At 34.7% G+C, this 22,022-nt stretch overlaps 1 protein-coding gene across 1 annotated transcript in view; it reads left to right on the plus strand.

The window, feature by feature from the left end:
* Positions 1-20,519, plus strand: part of LOC121371317 (protein trachealess-like) — a 56,158-nt gene extending 35,639 nt beyond the window's left edge. Inside the window, exons 5-13 of the mRNA XM_041497121.1 lie at positions 3,928-4,017; positions 9,902-9,992; positions 11,702-11,803; positions 12,286-12,395; positions 13,010-13,203; positions 13,881-13,987; positions 15,076-15,223; positions 16,528-16,643; positions 18,417-20,519. Coding sequence (XP_041353055.1) covers positions 3,928-4,017; positions 9,902-9,992; positions 11,702-11,803; positions 12,286-12,395; positions 13,010-13,203; positions 13,881-13,987; positions 15,076-15,223; positions 16,528-16,643; positions 18,417-19,699 — 2,241 coding nt within the window. The 3' untranslated portion in view covers positions 19,700-20,519. The remainder of the gene's footprint in view (positions 1-3,927; positions 4,018-9,901; positions 9,993-11,701; positions 11,804-12,285; positions 12,396-13,009; positions 13,204-13,880; positions 13,988-15,075; positions 15,224-16,527; positions 16,644-18,416) is intronic.
* Positions 20,520-22,022: the final 1,503 nt, after the last annotated feature.

Genomic DNA, 22,022 nt, shown 5'->3' on the forward strand with positions numbered 1-22,022 from the left:
AATTAACAGGAAAGGTGCTTGTGGCTCGTTGACCTGCTCCTGCCTGCCGTAACCTGCACAATTGCATATGAAAAACACCAGTCCGTTGTCGGCTTGCAGTCTTTTAAATACGTGTAACAGGGTCCACGTCCACAGGAAAAACTGGGTGATCGTTTCTCTTTTAAGAAAAACAAATGCCATAGCATATTGTTTAATCTCGAGCTGTTAGATGTTGAAGGTATTATGTATTTCATACAACAGCTACCGTAACCAGTGAAACCTATTGTTGTCACCAGCTTGCCATCTCTAAATTAATGAGATGTTTGTGGAGGAAACCTTGTGGCTTCCTTCCCCTAAAAGGAAGACAATATGTTGTTTAATGACAGACACTGCAGCACACTATTATATAGACGGGTAGATGTCAAATGTATGATAGTTGTGATGCATTGATTTGTCTAGAGTGAAAGATAAGTGATCTATGTTAATAAATAATGTTTTGTTCTTCTTCTTTAAAATTATCTGCAAAAGATATTTTATTCATGTTCTTTCGTAAACAGAACATCTCATGTATGTGTGGATCATGGTTTGTTATATATATACTGGTTGAAATGACAAACGTTATGACTGATTATGAGCATAAATTGGCTTTTTCCTGGGAAGGTAAGAAAAGGGCACTTCATGGGCCTCGCCAATTCATCTGAACAGGATAAAGCCAATATCCTACAGCATAAACCAGTTGCTATCTTTTTCTAAACTGCAGTTTATCAAGTAGCCATAATGGACAATTTGAATGCTCTTTGATGTGAAAATATATATTAAAGAGAAAAATAATAAAACCTAGCTAAAATGGTAATGCTTGTTTAAAAAGGATAGCCTTCAGTTAAATTTATTCAAGATAGTAAATCATTATGATTAATATTGTAAGTGCTATATTTCTCTATTTTTACATTTACATTAGTTGTAATAAATAACTACAAATTAATTTGTTTTTTCTAGTAAATGAAATTATGAAGTTGTCATTTTTTATGGTTATATACATGTAGTATAATACATTAGAAAGCAAAAAGTTACTAAATAATGGTGAAGTGCCATGATTATGCAACTTTGAGATAGCACCTTTAAGATCAGTGAGTGTGGGTGGTAAGAACTGATGAGTGTGGTGTACATGCACTTACATGTAGATTGATGTCTAGCATTACCACACAGAGGATTGGGTTTTCTCGAACACTGAGATTAGTGAACAGTATTATGGTTTTAGATACATGTGGCTGTTACACATTTCTATTGGTAGTTTCCATCATGGAGGAGTCAAATAAAACACTGTTACCCTTCTTTCTCAAGCTTTAATGCATGCTCATAATACACAGATAATACACATTGGATTGGCCAGTCTAAAAGGGATTAATGTTCAATTTGCGCTGGTAATTATATTGGGGAATTCAATTGAAAAAGATTCTTTTGCAATGCAGATCTGCATTTTATTGAGGGACTATGTCTTCCACTGGAATTTTACAGTCTTCTAGTTAAGATCTTGGCTTTCTTTATAAGAGTTAAGAGAGAAAATATTTTCTCAGATTGTTATAGTTTTATAATATGACAGGGTACTTTGTCTGCATGTGACCAGAATGATTATTGCATGGCTTTATAAAACACACTAAAACTCTTCTAATAGCAGTGTTGATTATTATCTGTTATTTCATTCCTAACTTAGGCCATATTTATGCCTTAGCCATTTGCATGTTAATTTAAAAAACCAATCTATTGCTACATTGTACATATTGATAACCCCCCCCCCCCCCCCCCAGAAAAAAAAACGTAGGAAAAAACACAAATGTACATTATTTGAGCCTTTTGAATAAGTAAAGGTCCATTTACAATTATGTAGGATGAACACATTTGATAAACTTTTCAGACCCAAACAAATAGTAGGCCTCAGATTTATTTTCCCACATATTTTTTGTGCAAATCTAGTTTTACATGATTGATTTTTCATTTGCACATTAAATTGATGACATGGTTATAATGGGTAATTCAAAATGAAATGGGTTACCTGAATTTACTTGTAAATGGGTTATGCTAATTTGCATATGAAATATAGTCATTTAAGTGTAAAGAAACATTTTTAATGATGAATAATATTTGTAATAATTGCATGACTTTGGACTGAGCTGTATGACTTATGTGTTGCACTGAAAATTGTATAGGTATAATCTTGATAAAATTTCACTTTGCCAGCTGGATACTGTATTTTCTCTAACTTTTATATTTCATAAACGAATATGTAACTAATTGTAATTTACATGCATGTATAGTTAATTAGTACTGTTCGGTTTTTCATCTGAAATTTGTTTTTCGTCTATCTCTGAAGTGTTAATACCTTGCCTTTTGGATGAACCATCTTCATTAACAGGTAACTGGTATAAAGTTGTTCTTCGCTCAGTGTTTGTAGACGTATGCTGCAACATAGACCAGAGCTGTACAAATATTGAAACAATTTAGCCATGTTTACCTCTGCAACAAGTTGCTCTTTGAGGTGATTCTAACAACACGACTGAAATTCCGGCCCAGTTTATCACTTGGCTCTGTTTTTCAGGGACCCATCTAATTTACAATTCATTAAGCCTGTTTCAGATTCATTGCATCAAGGGGTTGGAGGGAATTTATTTAAATATTTAATAATCATGAAATACAATTGAAATGTGCAGAGACTCAATACATACCCCTGCCAATCCAAAAGTCACTTCCCATTCCCCCAACAAAAAGATATAGGTAACAAATAAAGTACAGTTAAACCTGTGTTGAGCAGCCACTAAAGGGGGTATCCTTTTAAGATAGGTGGCTGTTTAATAAATGTCAGTTTATTCTATATTAGATTATTTTGGGATAATAAAAATGTGGCCTCTTAACACAGGTAGATGCTTAAAACAGTTGTGTCAAACTTCCATATCGTGTCTTGCAACATCACTTAGGGTTGTCATACAAATCAGTTAATGCATGAACTTAACTTGTGATATGCATGGCTATTTGCTAATTTTAACTGACAGCAGATAAACTCTTGTGCTGTCACACTGGACTATTGGCTGTCAATCAAAGCATCGAAAGTGCGATAATCATGCATACCACTCATAAGTTTATGTGTAACGTAACAGTTTGGTGCAACTCATTTAATGTTCTGTGGTCTATTGACATATGGAAATGTTTTTGGATTTTGTGGAGAAGAGTGATAAATTAATGTTCAGAAGTAAAATGTTTCAGTAGATATAAGGAAATGATGAGCACTCCATCTGACTCCTCCATATTATAATTTATAGACTGTCTTGACAATTAAAAGTTCAACAGCTGTTGAAATGCAAAATATGTACAATTGCATTTCAGTACACAAAATGTTCATCATTTCCCCATTAAGAACGGCAAAACATATATAATGTGAGAAAGGGCATTATAGACCTATACATGAGAATAGACAACCATTGTAATTTAACTTATATGTTAGCAGTATACACGAGAAAACATAATTACCTCTTTTGTCCTATTGTTGTAAAAATAGCAAAACAAGGTTATTAAGTGCTTACAGATTAACAGAGGTGTATTTTAATGAAAAAGTACTTTGTTGTAGTGCATGTATGATTGTACCAAAATTAAATGAGACTTTTCTCGTCCAAAGTCATACGGAAATATACACATCTGAAGATCCACCAATTAGGCTTGATCACGGATGCATTGTCGTTCAGGGTGCATTGTCGTTCAGGGTGCAGTCTGTCTGGGATCCATCCCTGTCGGTAGGCCCATGGACTATTTCTCGTTCCAGCCAGTGCACCACAACTGGTATATCAAAGCCAGTGGTATGTGTTACATGTTTGTAATTTACCTAAAACTACAAGTAGATTATAGATCATTTGCTTTACCCTTGATTCATGATATATGTGGATTTTCTCTTTTTTTTTACAGTCTATAGATGGTTTTGTCTTTGCTCTGGCAAATGATGGCCGCTTCCTGTACATATCAGAAACTGTGTCAATATACCTTGGTCTTTCTCAGGTAAGATTGAAAATAATCTGTATTCTTCATTTTTCACTTGGACCTTTATCTTTATTCTTCATTTCTCCTTAGAGATGTTGGAGGTCAAACCCATGAGGCCTAAACCTTAAATGGATAGGAGCATGTTAAAAGAGTACCCGCACAAGTAGCCGCATTCCTCCTTAATCCATTTTCATTATTCAACTTTATTTTCCACTTCTCATTTATTCATCTTTCAAACAGTCATATACCTCCTCCATGTGTCACAATATGTTTAGTCAGTAATTTGCATTTGTTCATCCTTTCATACTTTGTTCCTGTGTTACATATATGCATCCATTTTCCTTCATTTGTCCTAATTTTTATTTATTCTTCCACATACACCTACATTTATTCATCTTTGGGTGGGATGTAGCCCAGTGGTAAAGTGCCAGCCTGATGCACGGTGGGTCTGGGATCGATCCTCATCGGTGAGTCCATTGGGCTATTTCTCGTTCCAGCCAGTGCACCACAACTGGCATATCAAAGGCCATGGTATGTACTACCCTGTCTGGGATGGTGCATATAAAAGATCCCTTGCTGCTAATCGAAAAGAGTAGCCCATGAAGTGGTGACAGTGGGTTTCCTCTCTCAATATCTGTGTGGTCCTTAGCCATATGTCTGATGCCATATAACTGTAAAATAAAAAATGTGTTTTGAGTGTGTCGTTAAATAAAACATTTCCTTCTTCTTCTTTCTTACTCATCTTTGTTTTCCATACCTCATTTTTTTCATCTTCATTTATTGATCCATTTTTTTGTTTCTTATTCATACATCCTCATATACCCATATTCACCCAAACACTTTTTTTGAATCATTTTCATTCTTCACTGCATTGATCCTGTATATACACATATATGTATTAATTTATTTTTACTCACCATTCCTCATGGATTCCAGGGCTGCAGAAAGTACTCATCTGCTCACCAGATGCTAGTATAAGTTCTTACAGATGATTTAAAACATGCAACTACTAGCCTGACGGTCTATCTGTCATTTTGACTTCATTTGACACATGTTGTTGATCACTTAACAAGTGTTATTAATAATGTTTTGTCAGTATATCTATATATTTCATTTGAAGTGACGACACTGTATATTATAAAATTGTTAATAACATATTGTTCTATAGACTGGCGGACTAGTAGAAATTGTGGTGGGCTAGTAAATTTTAGTTAGTTCTGGTCCAGCGAGTTAGTTGAATATTTTCCATTTCTGCACTCCTGGCTTTTTATTTATCATTTATTCATCTTCATTTATTCATCTTCTTATACCTATGTGTATATTCATATTTAACATCACATTCCCCATCGTATATACGCCCATGATGTCACTAAATTTCATAATAAATTACCTTTGTGCCTCTGGTGCATAGAAAGTTTCTTTTTAATTCTTGCCCAACTTAGCACAATCAAAGGTCATAAAGCCATGATTACAGCCTAATAGTTTAGTGTTGATACATAACTGTCAAGGCAGCACAAACAAATGTACATAAAATTGCCCAAATCCCCTTTGTCATCGCAACTGTTGGAAAATTAATCAAGCCTAATTAAGTTAACCTCCCTTGGTGGCTTTTCTGATTGGAAAAATGCAGAAAATTAATAATATTGGAGTTATCAATCCTTGAAAGAAATAACATTACAAGACTTGGAGTCATTTAAGGAAAAGTTAATCAAATTTTAGAAGCAAACCTTGCCCCTCCAGGATGTTGGAGCGCAGGAGTAAGCTGCTTGATTTGACTGGCTTACTTGCTGCCCAGTCTCGCGAGATCGGGTCTTCGCAACACTGCCAAGCAGTAAAGAAAGATGAGGGGAAATTGCACGCTCTTACTTTATTGGCCTACAGGGAAGTGAATAATGAGAGGAAGGAGCATTGTGCAGGACCATCCTGGGGAGTGTTTGATTTGAGGCCATGACACTTTTGGATTAATCGCCTCCTGGGAGATGTGCCGGCAAATGGGAATCACTTGACACGAGCCGTGGCCGTGACAGGTGCTCTGTTGTTCACGATGACACCATATGTGGGCCAAGATTGACCCGCCACTCACAGGGGCTGCCTGTCCTGGAGGGGGGCGCTTCTCAGTAAATGGCTGGATTGACTTCGGGCTAGGTTTCTGCTGTCCTGACCACCACTGATGATGTTGCTGACACTGAATTAATCTCGAAACACGCACAAGATTAAATTATGTTCTCAACAAACTATTGGACATGGGTCTAATGTGGTATCATCAAATGAATAACTTCATTGTTTGCTACAAAATATTGGCCATTACTAAATTAACCCTTCAGTCTGATTTAATCCATGAGATTTAAAATTTAAATATAATGTTTATTGATTCTGTTTTTATTAATGTGGAAATGTTTAATGATGACAAATAGTATTTTGGTGTCCTTGGTTTCGTTTAATGTCATAATGAGGAGATGTAAGGTCCCCACACTGGCTTCTCTCTCACTAGCGGGCGGGTTGTAGCCCAATGGTAAAGCGTTCCCTTGATGCGCAGTCAGTCTGGGATTGATCCCCGTTGGTGGGACCATTGGGCTATTTCTCACTTCAGCCAATGCACCACGACTGGTATATCAATTGCCGTGGTATGTGTTATCCTGTCTGTGGGATATATGGTGCATATAAAAGATCCCTTGCTGCTAATTGAAAAGAGTAGCCCATAAAGTGGCAACAGCAGGTTTCCTCTCTCAATATCTGTGTGGTCCTTAACCATATGTCCGACGCCATATAACTGTAAATAAAATGTGTTGAGTGCATCGTTAAATAAAACATTTCCTTCCTTCTTTTTCTCTCTCTAACCATTAACCCTTGTCCTGGACAGACAGCATAGATAACTGAGGTGTGTTCCATGGACAGCACCTGAAATTTTATTAAATATAAGCAAGAAACTCAAGTTAAAATTAAATGAAAGTTAAAAGTTTGTTTTGTTTAACGACACAACACGAGCACATTGATTTATTAATCATCAGCTATGAAAGGAATTATTTCAGTAGATGGCCAAAAAACAAAAACTATTTATTAGGGTTATGAGCTGAGTGAGTTTATGAGAAAACGACAATCAAGTATGATGAAATCTTATGTAGAGTCTATGGTCAGGTTCATTTAGTTTGTTATATTTCAAATGAATTTAGTGTTGTCAATTTTTTTTATAAAACCATGTCAGATTGTTTTACATATTATATTACAACTAAAATAAAATTTACTTAATATATAACATTTAAAAAAAAAAAAAAAACTTTAAAAAAATTCAAATACATTGTATGTGTCAAAAGTGTTTAAAAGGCATATATATATGTGTCAAAAGTGTTTAAAAGGCATATTGTCACAGACCACTGATATATTAAATGGCCTAACAAAGTATTACCTGAAACAATATAAATTTGATTTGTCCCTAAATGTACTTCATTCAACCATATACGTAACCACCATACTCCACTTATTAATTATGAATTATGGCAATGGTCCATAATTAAAAAACTAAAATTGCCGAGAGGGTTGACATGGATTTTACTCCATTATGGTTCAGTTAGGATGATGCAATAACCAGATTTGTTTTTCAAAAATATAATTTTCATTTATTATCCACTTTCAGTGAAATAAGGTCCTTACATCCGTGACAGTGTGCCTTTAAAATGTATTAATTTTGATCTGAATGAAAATTATTAGAGAAATGTATGTGCCACTTGTTGTGTTGTGAAGTACAAATGCCTGATATACACTGACTGATTTGTTTGATCATGACAGTGAGAAAAAGACGTGCTGCTGTGAAACATGAGCTAGCAGTTCTATAAAGCCTTTCATTTTCAACACAGACCTAGATTCCTTATAGATTTTTTTCTTCGATTGCAACATATACACTTAGATTTCCTTTGGTATCATAATCAGTATCATATTCACATTTTGCCCTACTTGTACCAAGATTTTTTAAATACATGACTTTGTATTGGAGAGGTATTGGTTACATGTATGTAGTTTTCCTAATTCAGTTATTAGATATTAGTGTAGTAAATATTGTTTTTATTCCATTTACTGTTTTGCTTACACTTTAGCAGGCTGGTGATGAGGATGATAATTAAGTTATTTTCTTGCTTATGTTGTACTAAAGTTCAAGTATGCTGCATAAGCTCGTTTTCTCCTGTCCCCGGCTACCGTATGCAAGACAGATCCATTCCATGACGTCAGCCGATATGGAATAAATCTGTTTTGTATAGGCTATGATGTCATTGCATTTAATGTGAAGAGTATTACTTTGTTGGTAATATATGATGTCATATTAATGCAAGTTGGTTAGTTCTAGATCCATATTTTGTTATTAAAACCTTCATTATAAAAGCTATCTTGTTAATTGTAAATTGTATTTTACACATGAAACAGACACATCTAATTTGACAGTGTAGTTTATTTATGATAAAATGGTCGAAGAAAGAAGTTACTTTTTCAGCCATCAGTGTTTTTTTGTGTAAAATAATGGTTTATTTATCATATGGATAGAAGAAAAAGACTCCATCAAATGTGGTTATGTGGGATAGAAAAAGTGCACCCTTGTTGGTGGAAATTTCTACTCTGGGACTTTGCAAGCCTCGTCCCAGGGCGAATTTTCTACCACCTCTTGTGTACTTTTTCTACCCCACATGATCACATATGATGGAGTTTATTAGTCCAGCACACAGAAAACCTTCTGAACCCATATTGACACTTCCTTATTACACATTTGGAGCATGGAATCTTTTTATAAAAAAAGAAGAAAAAAAGAAGTTTGTCTTGTTTAATGACACCACTAGAGAACATTGATTAATTAATCATTGGCTGTTGGATGTGAAACATTTGGTAATTATAACTCATAGTCATCAGATGAAATCCACTACATTTTTACTAATGCAGTAAGGTATCTTTTATATGCACTTTCCCACAGACAGGAAAGCACATACGATGGTCTTTGACCAGTTGTGGTGCACTGATTGGAACGAGAAAAAATCCAATACGTTGAATGGATCCACCAAGGTGGTTCGATCCTGTGACACAAGTTTTTTATCAAATGCTGATCTTTGGAGAACCTCCACAAATGTGTGTTTAATGGATGATTAAAATGACTTGTTTTCATTCTAATGAGGGAGATATAAATCTTGAGTCAGCTGGATGTTTGTAGGGAAGAAGAACACAAAGTGAAACCACATCCTTTGACCATACTGGGGTGGGACATAGCCCAGTGGTAAAGCACTCGCTTGATGCACGATTGGTCTAGCATTGATCCCTGTTGGTAGGCCATTGGGCTATTTCTCGTCCCATCCAGTGCATCATGACTGGTATATCAAAGGACGTGGTATATGCTATCCTGTCTGTGGGATGGTGCATATAAAAGATCCCTTGCTACTAATGGACAAATGTAGCAGGTTTCCTCTCTAAGACTATATGTCAAAATTACCAAATGTTTGACATCCAATAGTTGATAATTAAAAATCAATGTGTTCAACTAGTGTCATTTAAAAAAAAAAAAACACTGAGCTACATCGTGTTCTTATAATGATAATGTAGACAAATTGAAGATAATTTTCAAGGCCTATAACTACTGGCCTCAGTGTTTAGTTACTTTGAGTCATCAGACTTAACGTTGCTAGGTATTGGATTTGTATCCTAGTACCTACTGCAGCCCAGTTCTGGTTTCTATCCAGAATGAACTCAGATGGGAAGGTATATATAATGCCACTAACTTGCATCTCACTAATAACTATTTACCGGTATTAACCATTAACCCATTGTCCTGGAAAACCCCCAGCCTAGATGGCTAAGGTGTGCTTGAACCGTGAACCAAAATGAATGCATGAAATGGTAGCCTCTATGTAACTGTGTGTTTGTGTTTGTGCAGGTTGAGATGGCTGGCAGCAGCATATTTGACTATGTTCATCACCAGGATCACATGGAGCTCGCAGACCAGCTTGGCCTTTGTCTTCCTCAGAGTGAGTTTCCTTCAGTAACCACCTTCCTCCTTGCTTAGTCTTTGAAATACTCGGAATCCCCTTTGTTGTTTGCTTGGTTATGAACAACATCCAGTAACACCGTATAATACGAGCTTAGTGATTTCCCTAGAAATTAGGCAAGGCATGGTAGACCCAAAACTTTTGGGGCATTTTCACCATTTTAAGGGCACTTGTTTTTCCTTAAAAATACACAAAAATTAATTGAAATAAACATTAATGTAAATGAATGGCAAAAGATATAAAAGGCATATTTTATTAATTAATAATACCCTTTTTGGTGTTTTATAAAGTCTATTTTAGAATTATTTACTAAAAAAGGCTTCTTAATCTCAGGGCAGCATGGTGCTGATTAAGGCAAATTAAGATGGCACTAGACTATTGAGGCATGGTGCCGCACAATGCTAAAACAAGCTAGGGAAAACACTACAAGCTACTCTCAGCATACTAAGTTCAAAACAATATGTAGCTCCCTTTTTAGCTTTCGAGGAACTGTTAAAAAATGTGCCAAAATTCCTTCAAGAAATCGCACAATTGTTCTCTTTTGACTTAATCCTACAGGATATTCAAAATTCAATAGCACCAAAATTGCCTCCACCCACTACCGACCTTGGTTGGTCTGCTAGTGCTCCCTTGCACTTGCCAGCACGGGCGGTCCAGTCTTCCACCTACCCCTGCCCATTTCCTGTCCAGGCCAGAGTAGCCAGCTGAGGCCATGATAGGCGTGTGCTATAACAGCTTGTTCTGAATGTGCATGTAAAACCCTATGACCTGACCTGACCTGACAGTATAATCTTTGACCTAGTATCAGCCACTGGCCAGAGACTGGTGCCAAGGTGGACATGCCTGAATCTTGAATGGATTTGGGCATGAAAAAAAAGTTTGGACTTGAGACAGTATCATCATGGGTTAAACAAATATTTAATACTGTAAATGTAACATTTGGGATAAGCAAACAAGGAAAAAGCCTATTGTAAGGGATGTTCTATACATTTTTCTCTTCTATAATTTTCCAGAGTTATTCAGTTGAAGTGTATTCCAAATAGAATTCCAAATAGAGATAACACTTAGCCTAACCTGTACATATCTGGTATTGTAATTGTATTGCCAGACTTATATAAGTTGTAGAAGCATCACAAGGGGTTTATGGATTTTTATACCCTCTGTATGGTCTTGTACCCCAAGCCGAAGGTACCAGAGCATACAGAGGGTATAAAAATCAATAAACCTCATGTGATGCTTCTAGAATGAATTTATGTTTTTTAATAACAAGATTTTCTTCAAACACATCCAGGTGCATTAATAATGTTCAAACAAACAAAAATTCAATAGCAGCGTCATGTACCCAGTTTAGTGTTATTGTAAGGAGATTTAAAGTGACATCATTGGAATACTGACGTCATTCAAATTCAAAATTAGCTGTATTATTACAATGCTTTGCCACATTAAAATGCTCACTTTTCTTAATTGGTAACAGACAAATTTTTGCATGCTGCATTAATATAATAACAACAGTCCGATGTTACAGATACGGTATAATAGATTTGACTCTGACCACATGGGTATAAGGGTTTTGTCAAAAGCTAAATAACCAATGAAATTTGAGTATTTTACAGGAAGGTGAGATAATCCTGTATGTAAACATATAATTTTCTTCTCACTTTGATTACATTGTCTTGTTATCTTTACAGACTCTACATCAGTGAATGTCCCATCCCCTGGATCCCTGTCTGATGAAGGGTCCTCTCTACCCAGTGGTTCCCGGTCCATCAGTCCATCTTTACAAGATGGGGGTATGTAGAGTACAGTTCTTTATTGTCAACATCTCAGTTAGTATGCTGTCATATACATTTACAGAGATTTGTAGATACTGACTTTTCTCTAGGCAGCTGATTTTGCAGGTTATTTCAAGTCATTTTGGATCAGCTAAGGTGATTCAGAGACATACAATTTTTCTTCTTCTAATTTTATCATTATTTTTTTTTTAATAAAGAAAACAAATGAAGTAAAACTTTAGAAATACTATAACACACAAAAATGGAATTCTCATATATTTTTATTCTACTGTGTATTTGAAACTGTTCTGGTGATGGTAACATTTCACATTAAACATTTCGAAGAGGTCAGAACATGTTCCTATTCTCAAAACCCACACTACCTCGCAAAGTGGTGTGACGAAAATGGGCAAATGCAGTTTTGAATATTGATTATGGTGTTTTGGACTGTTTCTCTAATAATAAGTTGTTTCAAGTGTCCTGTACTGATCTGTCTGTAGGTTACATCATGAACCCCAACTTGAACAGAAGCTCTGGAAGATCGTTCTCACTGCGCATGAAGTCGACTCTCACAAAACGAGGGGTACATGTTAAGTGTGCTGGATACAGGGTAATTTCACTTTTAATTAGACAAGCAAGTGTTAATAAAGAAAATATTAAATTAAAAAAATATATGAGTACTTAAGAAAAAACAAATAAAGCCCCCAAAACCTGTGGTTAAGTTGGATGTGTTTGAAGCGACTTAAGGAATCATAAATAGTGTAACAGAAAAAATTATAGGTCCATTTCTATGTCAAACCTGAATATGAGAAAATTATATTACACTTTACTTAAATTCCTGTATGAATTTGATTTCTTATCTATATTGGGCACAAAACATTCTTGAGATTGACTGGTTGTTTGTATTCAGTATGTATTTATGATTAGACTTGCTTAAAGTAGGTGTTATTTTATATATTCATAAGAAACATGTCTGAAATAAATTGTGTTTTTAATCATGTATAGAAATAATTATATAATTTAAACGTTTTCATGCATATTGAGCTGAAAGAGTTGGGGTTTTTTTTACAAGTATTTTCAATGTAATCTGCACATGAGACTCACCTACAGGAATAAATAATGTTCTGTCAGACATTTACATTGGTTCTGTGATTCTTGTATCTATAACACTTAAACATTGCATTTTAAAAGAATATTTGTTTGTAATTATTGTTCACCCTGCAGGTTGTTCATGTCCTAGGACAACACCGAAGCCAGTTCTCGTATAACATGAACCGTAAACACACCACGCCGGTACTCGGAATGGTCTGCATTGGAGTCGCCCTGCCACCCCCAACAATCACCGAACTCCGTATCGACAATGATACATTTGTTATGAGGCTGAGTCCACAGTTCAAGGTCGTCTACTGTGAACCGATGTAAGACATGCATGTCTTATACACGAATTAGTTCTTATTCCATTATTGCACTATAATAAAGGAAAAACACATTAAGCTGAATTTACAAAGCGTTTTAGTCATACACATGTGACGATATAATATTATATTTATGGAGCTTAAATAGCAGTGTTGAAGAAAAAAAAAGGCTTTTTAATTTTGACCCATCCAATTTTAATAAGCAGGATGTTCCATCTGTAATAAAGGTTGCTATTTTGAACAACTCAATCTGAACTGTTATTACCTTCTTTAGAAATTGTGGTCTAAGCAGTTATCTCCCCTAGTATATCTCTATAACCAAGGTTGCATTTGTTTTGTGGGTGGGTTTTTTTATAAGTTAAAATACTTTGAATTAAATGGTTTGTGAACTTAATTTTGGATAACTGGACACATAATGTGTAATATTACTTTAATCCAAATGTTAAAAATCTTTTGAGCAATCTGGATGATATAAATAGACCTATGATGTGATAATATTAAAATTGTACTTCAAGCTTGAATCCAAAAAATATAATCTTTTTATCAATCTGTATGAAATAAAAAGACTATGATGTGATAATATGAGAATTTTACTTCGAGCTTGAATCTCTGCCCCCCTCCCTAAAAAAAGAGGTTTTTTTAGCAGTCTGTATGGTAACTAAGTGGTGTTATGTTGACAGGATATCTCAGCTGTTGGATCTGTCAGCAGAGGATCTCACCAACAATCTCCTGTATGACTTCTGTCACGCAGCAGACCTGCCCAGACTGAGGAAGTGTCATGTTGACTGTAAGTTGAATCACATTAATGTCATAACACCTAGCTGTAACACAGTGTAAACTATTTTTGGCTATTACAGTTTAAATTAAATTATACATTACTTACAATGTTTTGTTTAAATTAAATCAAATTTAGCAAATTCAGTGTGTTTCTAGTCATCTTGGTATTGGTAGTACTTGGTTCCAAATTCATTTTTTGCAAAACAGAAAATGTACGTACATTTTGTATCTTGAAAATGTTATGTTTTTGGTTAGATGTTTTGTTAGTTTTTCAGTAATATTCACCTATTGAAATAAAAAGCACTTACGTTTTTGTTGTCTTGGTTTAGTACTTTAATCCTGTTTCACAATTTTTAAATTCATTTATCAAAACATTTCAATATGTAGAGGATTTTTCACGAGTGTTTTTAATATGGAAAATATCAACTGAGTCTTATGTTAATCGGTATTTGTTGAGGCTCTACTGAGACAAATACCGATTAACTACACGAAGTTGATATTTTACACATTAAAAAACACTAATAGCGAATTCTATTTATCCTATAACACTTCTAAAATAACATTTAATATTTTTTTTTAGTAAATCACAGTACTAAAGTTGCCGCCATCAGTAATATGATGTCATCACGATTAGCACAAATTAGTTTGACTTCACACATTTTAACTAAATCTTTGAAAATGTTATGCTCGGGTATACAGGTCTTGTTGGCTTCTAAGCAAATGACCCATCCACAACAACACATTACTTAAAGACCTTGCAAATTTGCATACCACCATTAACTGGGTTAATACACATATTATCACATAAGTTTATGACATGAATATCATGGGTAAGTTATAGGATAAATTAATTTAATTGGATTGTACATATAAAAATTGAACCTTTTTTCCAAATAAAAAAGGAAGAAGAATTTAACAAAATAGCATTAAAAGACTTTGTTTTTTTGTTTTTTTTATACATTTATAAAGAATTAAAAATAAACAGTGAAAAGAATTTGTTTTTAAAAGCATTATAATTTTATTTTACCTTTTGAAGATAAATATTATATTAGGATAAACAGCACTACTTTTATTATTATTTTTCATTTCATATTTCAGTGCTAGCAAAGGGTCAGGTGTTGTCCGACTATTTCCGCTTAATGAACCGACAGGGAGGCTACACGTGGATACAGACGTGTGCCACAACGCTGTATAATTCCAAGAGTATTGACGACCAAAGCATAATAGCTATCAATTATGTACTGAGGTTAGTAACTGATCTTCATATTTGAGCTATTACACAAATTATTACATGATATGGAAGGCAAAAATTAAATTATTTATGCTTGTTGATGGTTTTAAAGTAGAATGCATAATAATAGTTAAAACTTTCAGTTGTTTTTAAAGTCAATAAATTTGGATATTTTATTTTGTAGTGCAATCTGCAATAGGTAGTCGGCCAATATGGATATTTTGTTTGCTTAGCAATATAATGCTTTTCATGTAACAACAATGTTTGTAGTATTTTTAAAATACTGAAATTGTTATCACCAAAAAAAGAAAATGAAAAAAAAAGGAGAATATAATAGCTGTAGACTAAAATTTATTGGTATAAAATTCAGCTCAGACTGAGCCATTGCTTTAGCACACTTATTTGTGAAAAAATCCTTTGTTAGGATGTTGGTTGTTCATATTACTTGATTTGTTCAAGAATTTGATGCAAGTTGTGAGATTATTGAAATAGTGAGATATTTATTGAAAATTTTAAAGTAATCTTTGTTTTTGAATTTACTTTTTATTAACTACTGTAAATCATAAAATGTTAACAATCTTAAAATTTAGCAAAATCCAAATAAGTAACATATTAGCAACATAAAACGTTAGCATGATCGTTGTAATAATATTTTAGACCAATTTTAACTTTATGCAGCTTACAAACAACTTAAATGTAATAGAAAATAGCAGTTATGTGCATGCTAACAAACTATTAAAGTTTTTAAAAAACTTTTTAATCCTTTTTATCAATAGCATTGTAACCATTGTTGTGTGTTCAGTTAAACACTGACAAAATAATCATACAAATTTTTTTTTTGCACAGTTTGTTGCACATCTCTTTAAATTTAATGTCTAGTATCAGGGTTCGTAGCGGTCTTTAAATTCCTTGAAAGTCTTTGAATTTAAAAAAAGAAGATATTTAGGTCTTTGAATTATAATAAAAGTCTTTAAAAGTCTTTAAATTCTCACAAATCATAGCCAAAGCAATGATGATACCTTTTACAGCTGCATGCATTTGATATTTTCCAGTTACAAGGTTTAATCTGTCATGATGCATGTGAAAAAGCTAAAAACATTTGCCATGGACAGCATCATAAACAAACTGATTTGGCATTTTTATTGCATTCTATATTGTCTTGACCACTGTGCAAAGGTTTTGAAAGTCTTTGAAAATGGCAGGTAAAAGTCTTTGAATTTGTTTGGTCTATGAACCCTGAGTATAGCTAATTAAATTCCTGAAAATTTTATGCTCACTAATATTTCCTTGGGTTTACCATCTGTTACACTGTGTTTCAGTGGGGTCGAGGGAGACCGATGCATTATGGACAGTTGGCAACTATCCTGTGTGAAAAATGCAAACCCAGATCAGTCATCTGATCACAGCGATCCAGGTGATCTCGGGGCAGAACAAGGTAGGTAACTCTTAGATCAATTGCAAAATTAGTGATGTGTCTATACTTTGTGAAAGGTGAAAGACAATTTTTGAAATTAGGTGACCTAGCTATAAAGAAAGTCAATGAGTAAACATGGCATATCAGTAAGTTGTGAATGAAATTTATTTGATACTTATCTATTTAGTTGGCTGGCTTTCATTAGTTGGCTAATTTTAGGGGTCATTTTCTGCTGGTTTAGCTTTACAATCGCTGAATATTTTCCAGTGTTTTATGGTTTGAATGGATCCCATTATATACATGGAAATGTTGACCGTAGTGTAGTTGTTATTTGGTTCAGCAATCATTCTCTTCAGTTGATAATAAATTCACTGAATGTTGAGTATACACTTGTATAATATAAAATATGCAGTTGTCGCACATCATATTAGTCACCGATTGGATTTTACTGAATGTTGCTCAGTTATTTTCACTATATATGATATTTCTTAAATTTCACTTCAAATTACTCCAAGAATTGCACTACATATTATTTAACTTTAACTTCATTATTGCCTGAATTTTACTACATATATTTTGTTAAAATCTCACTTTATGATAATCATTGAATTTCATTACATGTTCTTTTTCAAATTTCACTTCATGTTATAAATTGCACATTTTACAACTGTTCTAAAGTTTTGTCCTTCATTATGGAAAATAATGCTACAAACTGAAACACAAACAGTACCGGTACATGTATAATCTTTTTCAACAAAATGGCAGAAGACAAACTCGAATAAAAGCTTATGATTAATATTTTATTACTGCTCATAAAAATAAGGAATCGTGGATGTATTTGAAAATGCTCATTTTACATGCCTTGTAGATAATTTATTTATTAAATTAAAGCATTGTTTATTATAATGTTAAAGTTTGTTTTGTTTAACGAGACCATTAGAGCACATTGATTTATTAGTTCCCTACCGGTCCAACCGGAGGGGACTATAGGTTTCATCTCCGTCCATTTTTGATGGAGTAATGGCCCTTGAATTTAGGCATTGTGAAAATTGGTTTTTCGGACTTCTTTTTTAGAAGGCCTTGAGATTTTGAACTGACATTTTGTATATAGCTTTATCATGTACTGTTACAGATGAAGTTTAATGTTCATGGCAATTTACCCATTTTTGACAGTTATGGCCTTTGAACTTAGCAGATATGAACATTTATTTTCCAGACTTTTGTTTTTTAATACCTGAAAATATTGATGCGAAATTTTGTATCTAGCTTTATCATGCACTGTTACTGATCAAGTTTTACTTTCATGGTGATATACCCACTTTTCACAGATGTTTGGCCCTTTAATTTAGGAGATACGAAAAATTGTTGGGTCAGGTAGGGGACTTGTATAGCTTTACCAGCACTCTCAAAATGCTTGTTAATCATCGGCTATTGGATGTCAAACACTTGGTAAGTTTGACAGTCTTAGAGGAAACCTGCTATATCTTTCCATTAGTAGCAAGGGATCTTTTATATACACCATCCAACAGGCAAGATAGCACATACCACAGCCTTTGATATACCAGTCGTGGTGCACTGGCTGGATTATTTTAATGTCTGCATACTCTAGATAAATCCTTAAATATAAATTATATCTATTACACAGTGCTGGATATAATTACAAATTGATTGTCTGAGGTCGTTTGTCATTAGGTTATCACAAAATAACAATACTATGGACAAACAATGAGGGCATATAGTTTGATAAATAAATGTTGTTGTTCGTATGACTAAGATGAATTATTTGTTTTACAGGTGAGGCAAGTCCTAAGGGAAAGGAAAGTGAACACACAGAATCAGATGAGAAAACTGGTGACCAGTCTAACACGGATGAGAGACTCAAGTCACCACCCACACAGAGCAACTCTGATTTGCTGGATCATAACGACAATTCCTTAGACATGAAGCATGGTATTGATCATGTGTTTTCAGGTGACAGTGCTGCATCCTTAAACAGTAGGGATCTTAAATACAGCAGAAGGAAAATGGAGAAGCCCCGTAAACGGAAACAAGAGTTTGACATTGAAGAAACATTCCTGGACAAAGAGTCCATACCATCACAGACATATTGTGATAATTCATTCAGTGATCTTGTCGGCAGAAACATTGAACAAAGCATGCAGTGTGTGTCCCACAGTCCGGAACTGATGTGCCCACCAATGACGTCCCCAATCCCACAGGATCTCTCTCTGAAATCCACAACATCAGAATCTCTAGGTGAAGGTCATTCAGACTGGAGGAGGACGAGTAGTTCTGATCATCAGTCCATGACTGGTGTGATTGCCTCGAGCTCTGTGAAGGAGCTTGAGGCAGTGATGAACCGTCACCTTCCCGTCATCAGTTGTAACCACTACAACACTGATTTGTCTCACAAGTCTGCCAGGCCAGTGGGAGGTCAGGCCCAGAAGAAGTCGACCATTCAGTGGATTGGATCCCAGCCAGCCACAACGGAGACTCTGCCTGCGACCAACTTGCTTCGCAGTATCTATGCGAATCGTGAGAGTGTGATCCGCACCAACACTCGGCCTGGCTATTACACCGAGATGCCGGTGAACATGCTCACACCACCAGGAAGTGAATCTTACAAGGATCAGTCTCATTCCTTCAGTATCTCCAGCACACCTGTAACGCACAAGTCAAATGGTTCGTATAACGTGACCAGTAACTACAGCTCTAGCCCTGTCTCCCTCTCCATGACAACTCCCATTGATTCGTATGGTATTACACCTCCATCGTCTGTGTCACCAAGGGAAAAGTTGCAGTCACCATTTGCAGAGACCCAGAGTTATGCAGAAACTAGTGTGGTGTCTTGTGCCAACATTTCCTCTGATCCACTTTCCAGCAGGCAGGTCATGAAGCAGGCAACTCCGCACACATATCAGCTGGTAGCGGCAGCCACGTCACAGGACTACTGTGGTGCTAAGTATGGTGCACCTTCATTTTCAAGTAACACGGTCTACTGTGACAGCACTGCTAATTCCTACGAACCATGCTCACGATCAGTGCTTCCATGGTACCCTGTTTCATACACTTCATAATGAACATGTAGCATAGATTCACGTATCTCATAATAAACATAATGTGGCATAGTTTCATATATATATATCATAATAAATGTGACATAATTTCATATATATCATAATAAATATATATATATATTTCATAATGAACATATTAAGCATTGTTTCATACACATCATGAACATTTGGCATAGTTTTATCCACATCATCAAAAGTATGTCAAGTACATGATTTTGTTTTAATGTATATCCAAACATTGCTGTATTACTGTAAGTAAAATCATTTAAATCTTTGCTATATTTTTAAAATACAGTTGAATCTCATTGTCTCACCTTTGGTCTGTGTGCATTACTCAAATAACCTTGAAAGTGTCAATGATTTTTTTTGTTTATATCATCCCAACAATGGACCAAGGACTGGAAAATCTAAAGGCCATGGTATGTGCTGTTCTGTCTGTGGGAAATGTAATAGATCCCTTGCTGCTCTTTAGTAGGAGTAGCTTATATGTTGGCAGCAGGTTAATTGTGTGTCTAGATCAAGTTTAAAGATAACCATATTCTCAAACCTAGTCTTAGCTTAAAAAATACCAAGGTGTCTTCAAGCTAATAATATATTTTCCCCAAGTTCTTATATGATGTGTATGACTGATTCTATTACCAGTTGGTTACTAACAGTGAACCAGTGAAATTTAGTTGGATGTTTGGCTTGGAAGGAGGGAAAGAAATATTTTATTTTAAGATGCACTCAACACATTTTATTTATGGTTATATGGTGTCGGACATATAGTTAAGGACCACACAGATATTGAGAGAGGAAATCCGCTGTCGCCACTTCATGGGCTACTCTCTTCGATCAGTAGCAAGGGATCTGTTATATGTACCATCTCACAGACAGGATAATACATACCATGGCCTTTGTTACACTAGTTATGGAGCACTGGCTGGAACGAGAAATAGGCCAATGGGCTTACCGACGGGAATCGATCCTAGATAAATTATGCATCAGGCAAGCGCTGAACCACTGAGCTATGTCCTGCCCTGATGTTTGGCTTGGATTTTTGTTCAAAGAATATTTGTATGAGATAAACATTCCAATGTTAGTGATCTTGTTGGGCCTAGACAGTTTTAATTTCTTAATAGTTATTTTTGTTGTTTTCACCAACCAAAGAGTGGTTGACTGGAATCTTGGGGCTAGACAAAATACAGTGAAACCTATGTTAATATTTTTCCTATTTTTCACAGTGTTTAGAGGGACATGTCTTAGAATTTATAAAATCTGGGACCATGAAGTTTTGCTGGTTTTGACAGGATTCCGGTTTGTTCAGGATCCAGTTTTGACTGGATTCATTGTAGAATGTTTTTAGTTTCTTAATTGTTTTGTTTTTTTGCCTCCACCAACAAAAGAGTGGGTAGACAAGAATCTATGAAAAAACCCATGCGTTAGTTACAACAAAAATGTTAACCATAAATATTGAGTTTTTAACCAAAAGAATGAATATAGAAGCGATTTTCATTTGAAACAAAACATTGTTTGCTTTTGCAACAACCAGTAGCTATTATTTTATCTATTGTATTACTTGTTACTGTCTTACTTGTTAGCTTGCTTGTTATTTTACATTTCCATACTATGAAATTGATTCTGTTTCATGTTCAGAAGAACTGATGTCGAATGTGGGAGTTACTGGTTGAAAATGCTATTACACTTCAGCTTCTGTTGATTCCATTCTGTGTTCAACATCTGTATTTTGTTATAAGGAGTTTTTAAGGCACCTTAATATTAATGTATGATTATTTATTACCTTGGAAAATATCTGTGCATGTTAAATAATTTCATGTATTATATTCCTAAAGTAAAATGATTTCAAGCATTATTAATTATACTGTCCTGTAAAGTAGCACATAAATTTTAAAAGAGTGAACATGCAAAAACAAACACGTTTAAATGACACCAGAGTTGCATCTGCTACAATTTAAAATTCTTCTTGAAGTTGTAATTCTTTCAATTGGTCAGTGCCATAGATTGTCCAAGGGCTTTATTAGAGACAATGCTAGGACATCATGTCAATGTATAAATTGTTAGTCATTAATAAGGATATACTGGAAGGATGAAACGTTCTAGCACGGTTCCCATGTAAACATTTGTTGATAAAAACGTTAGTTCAAAAGTTATATATTTTAATGAATCCTCAAAGGATGTTTTGGCACTATTTATTGATTACTATGTATTTATGTGTGATTATTACCTGTTTGGGTGTTTCAAAACCAAATAAAGTAAGACCCAAAATGCACCGAATCTGGGTCTGAGTCTGGGCCTGGCGAGTATGATACCAGTCGAAAAAGAA

Source organism: Gigantopelta aegis, chromosome 4, assembly GCF_016097555.1.
Source record: "Gigantopelta aegis isolate Gae_Host chromosome 4, Gae_host_genome, whole genome shotgun sequence".
Lineage (NCBI taxonomy): Eukaryota > Metazoa > Mollusca > Gastropoda > Neomphalida > Peltospiridae > Gigantopelta > Gigantopelta aegis.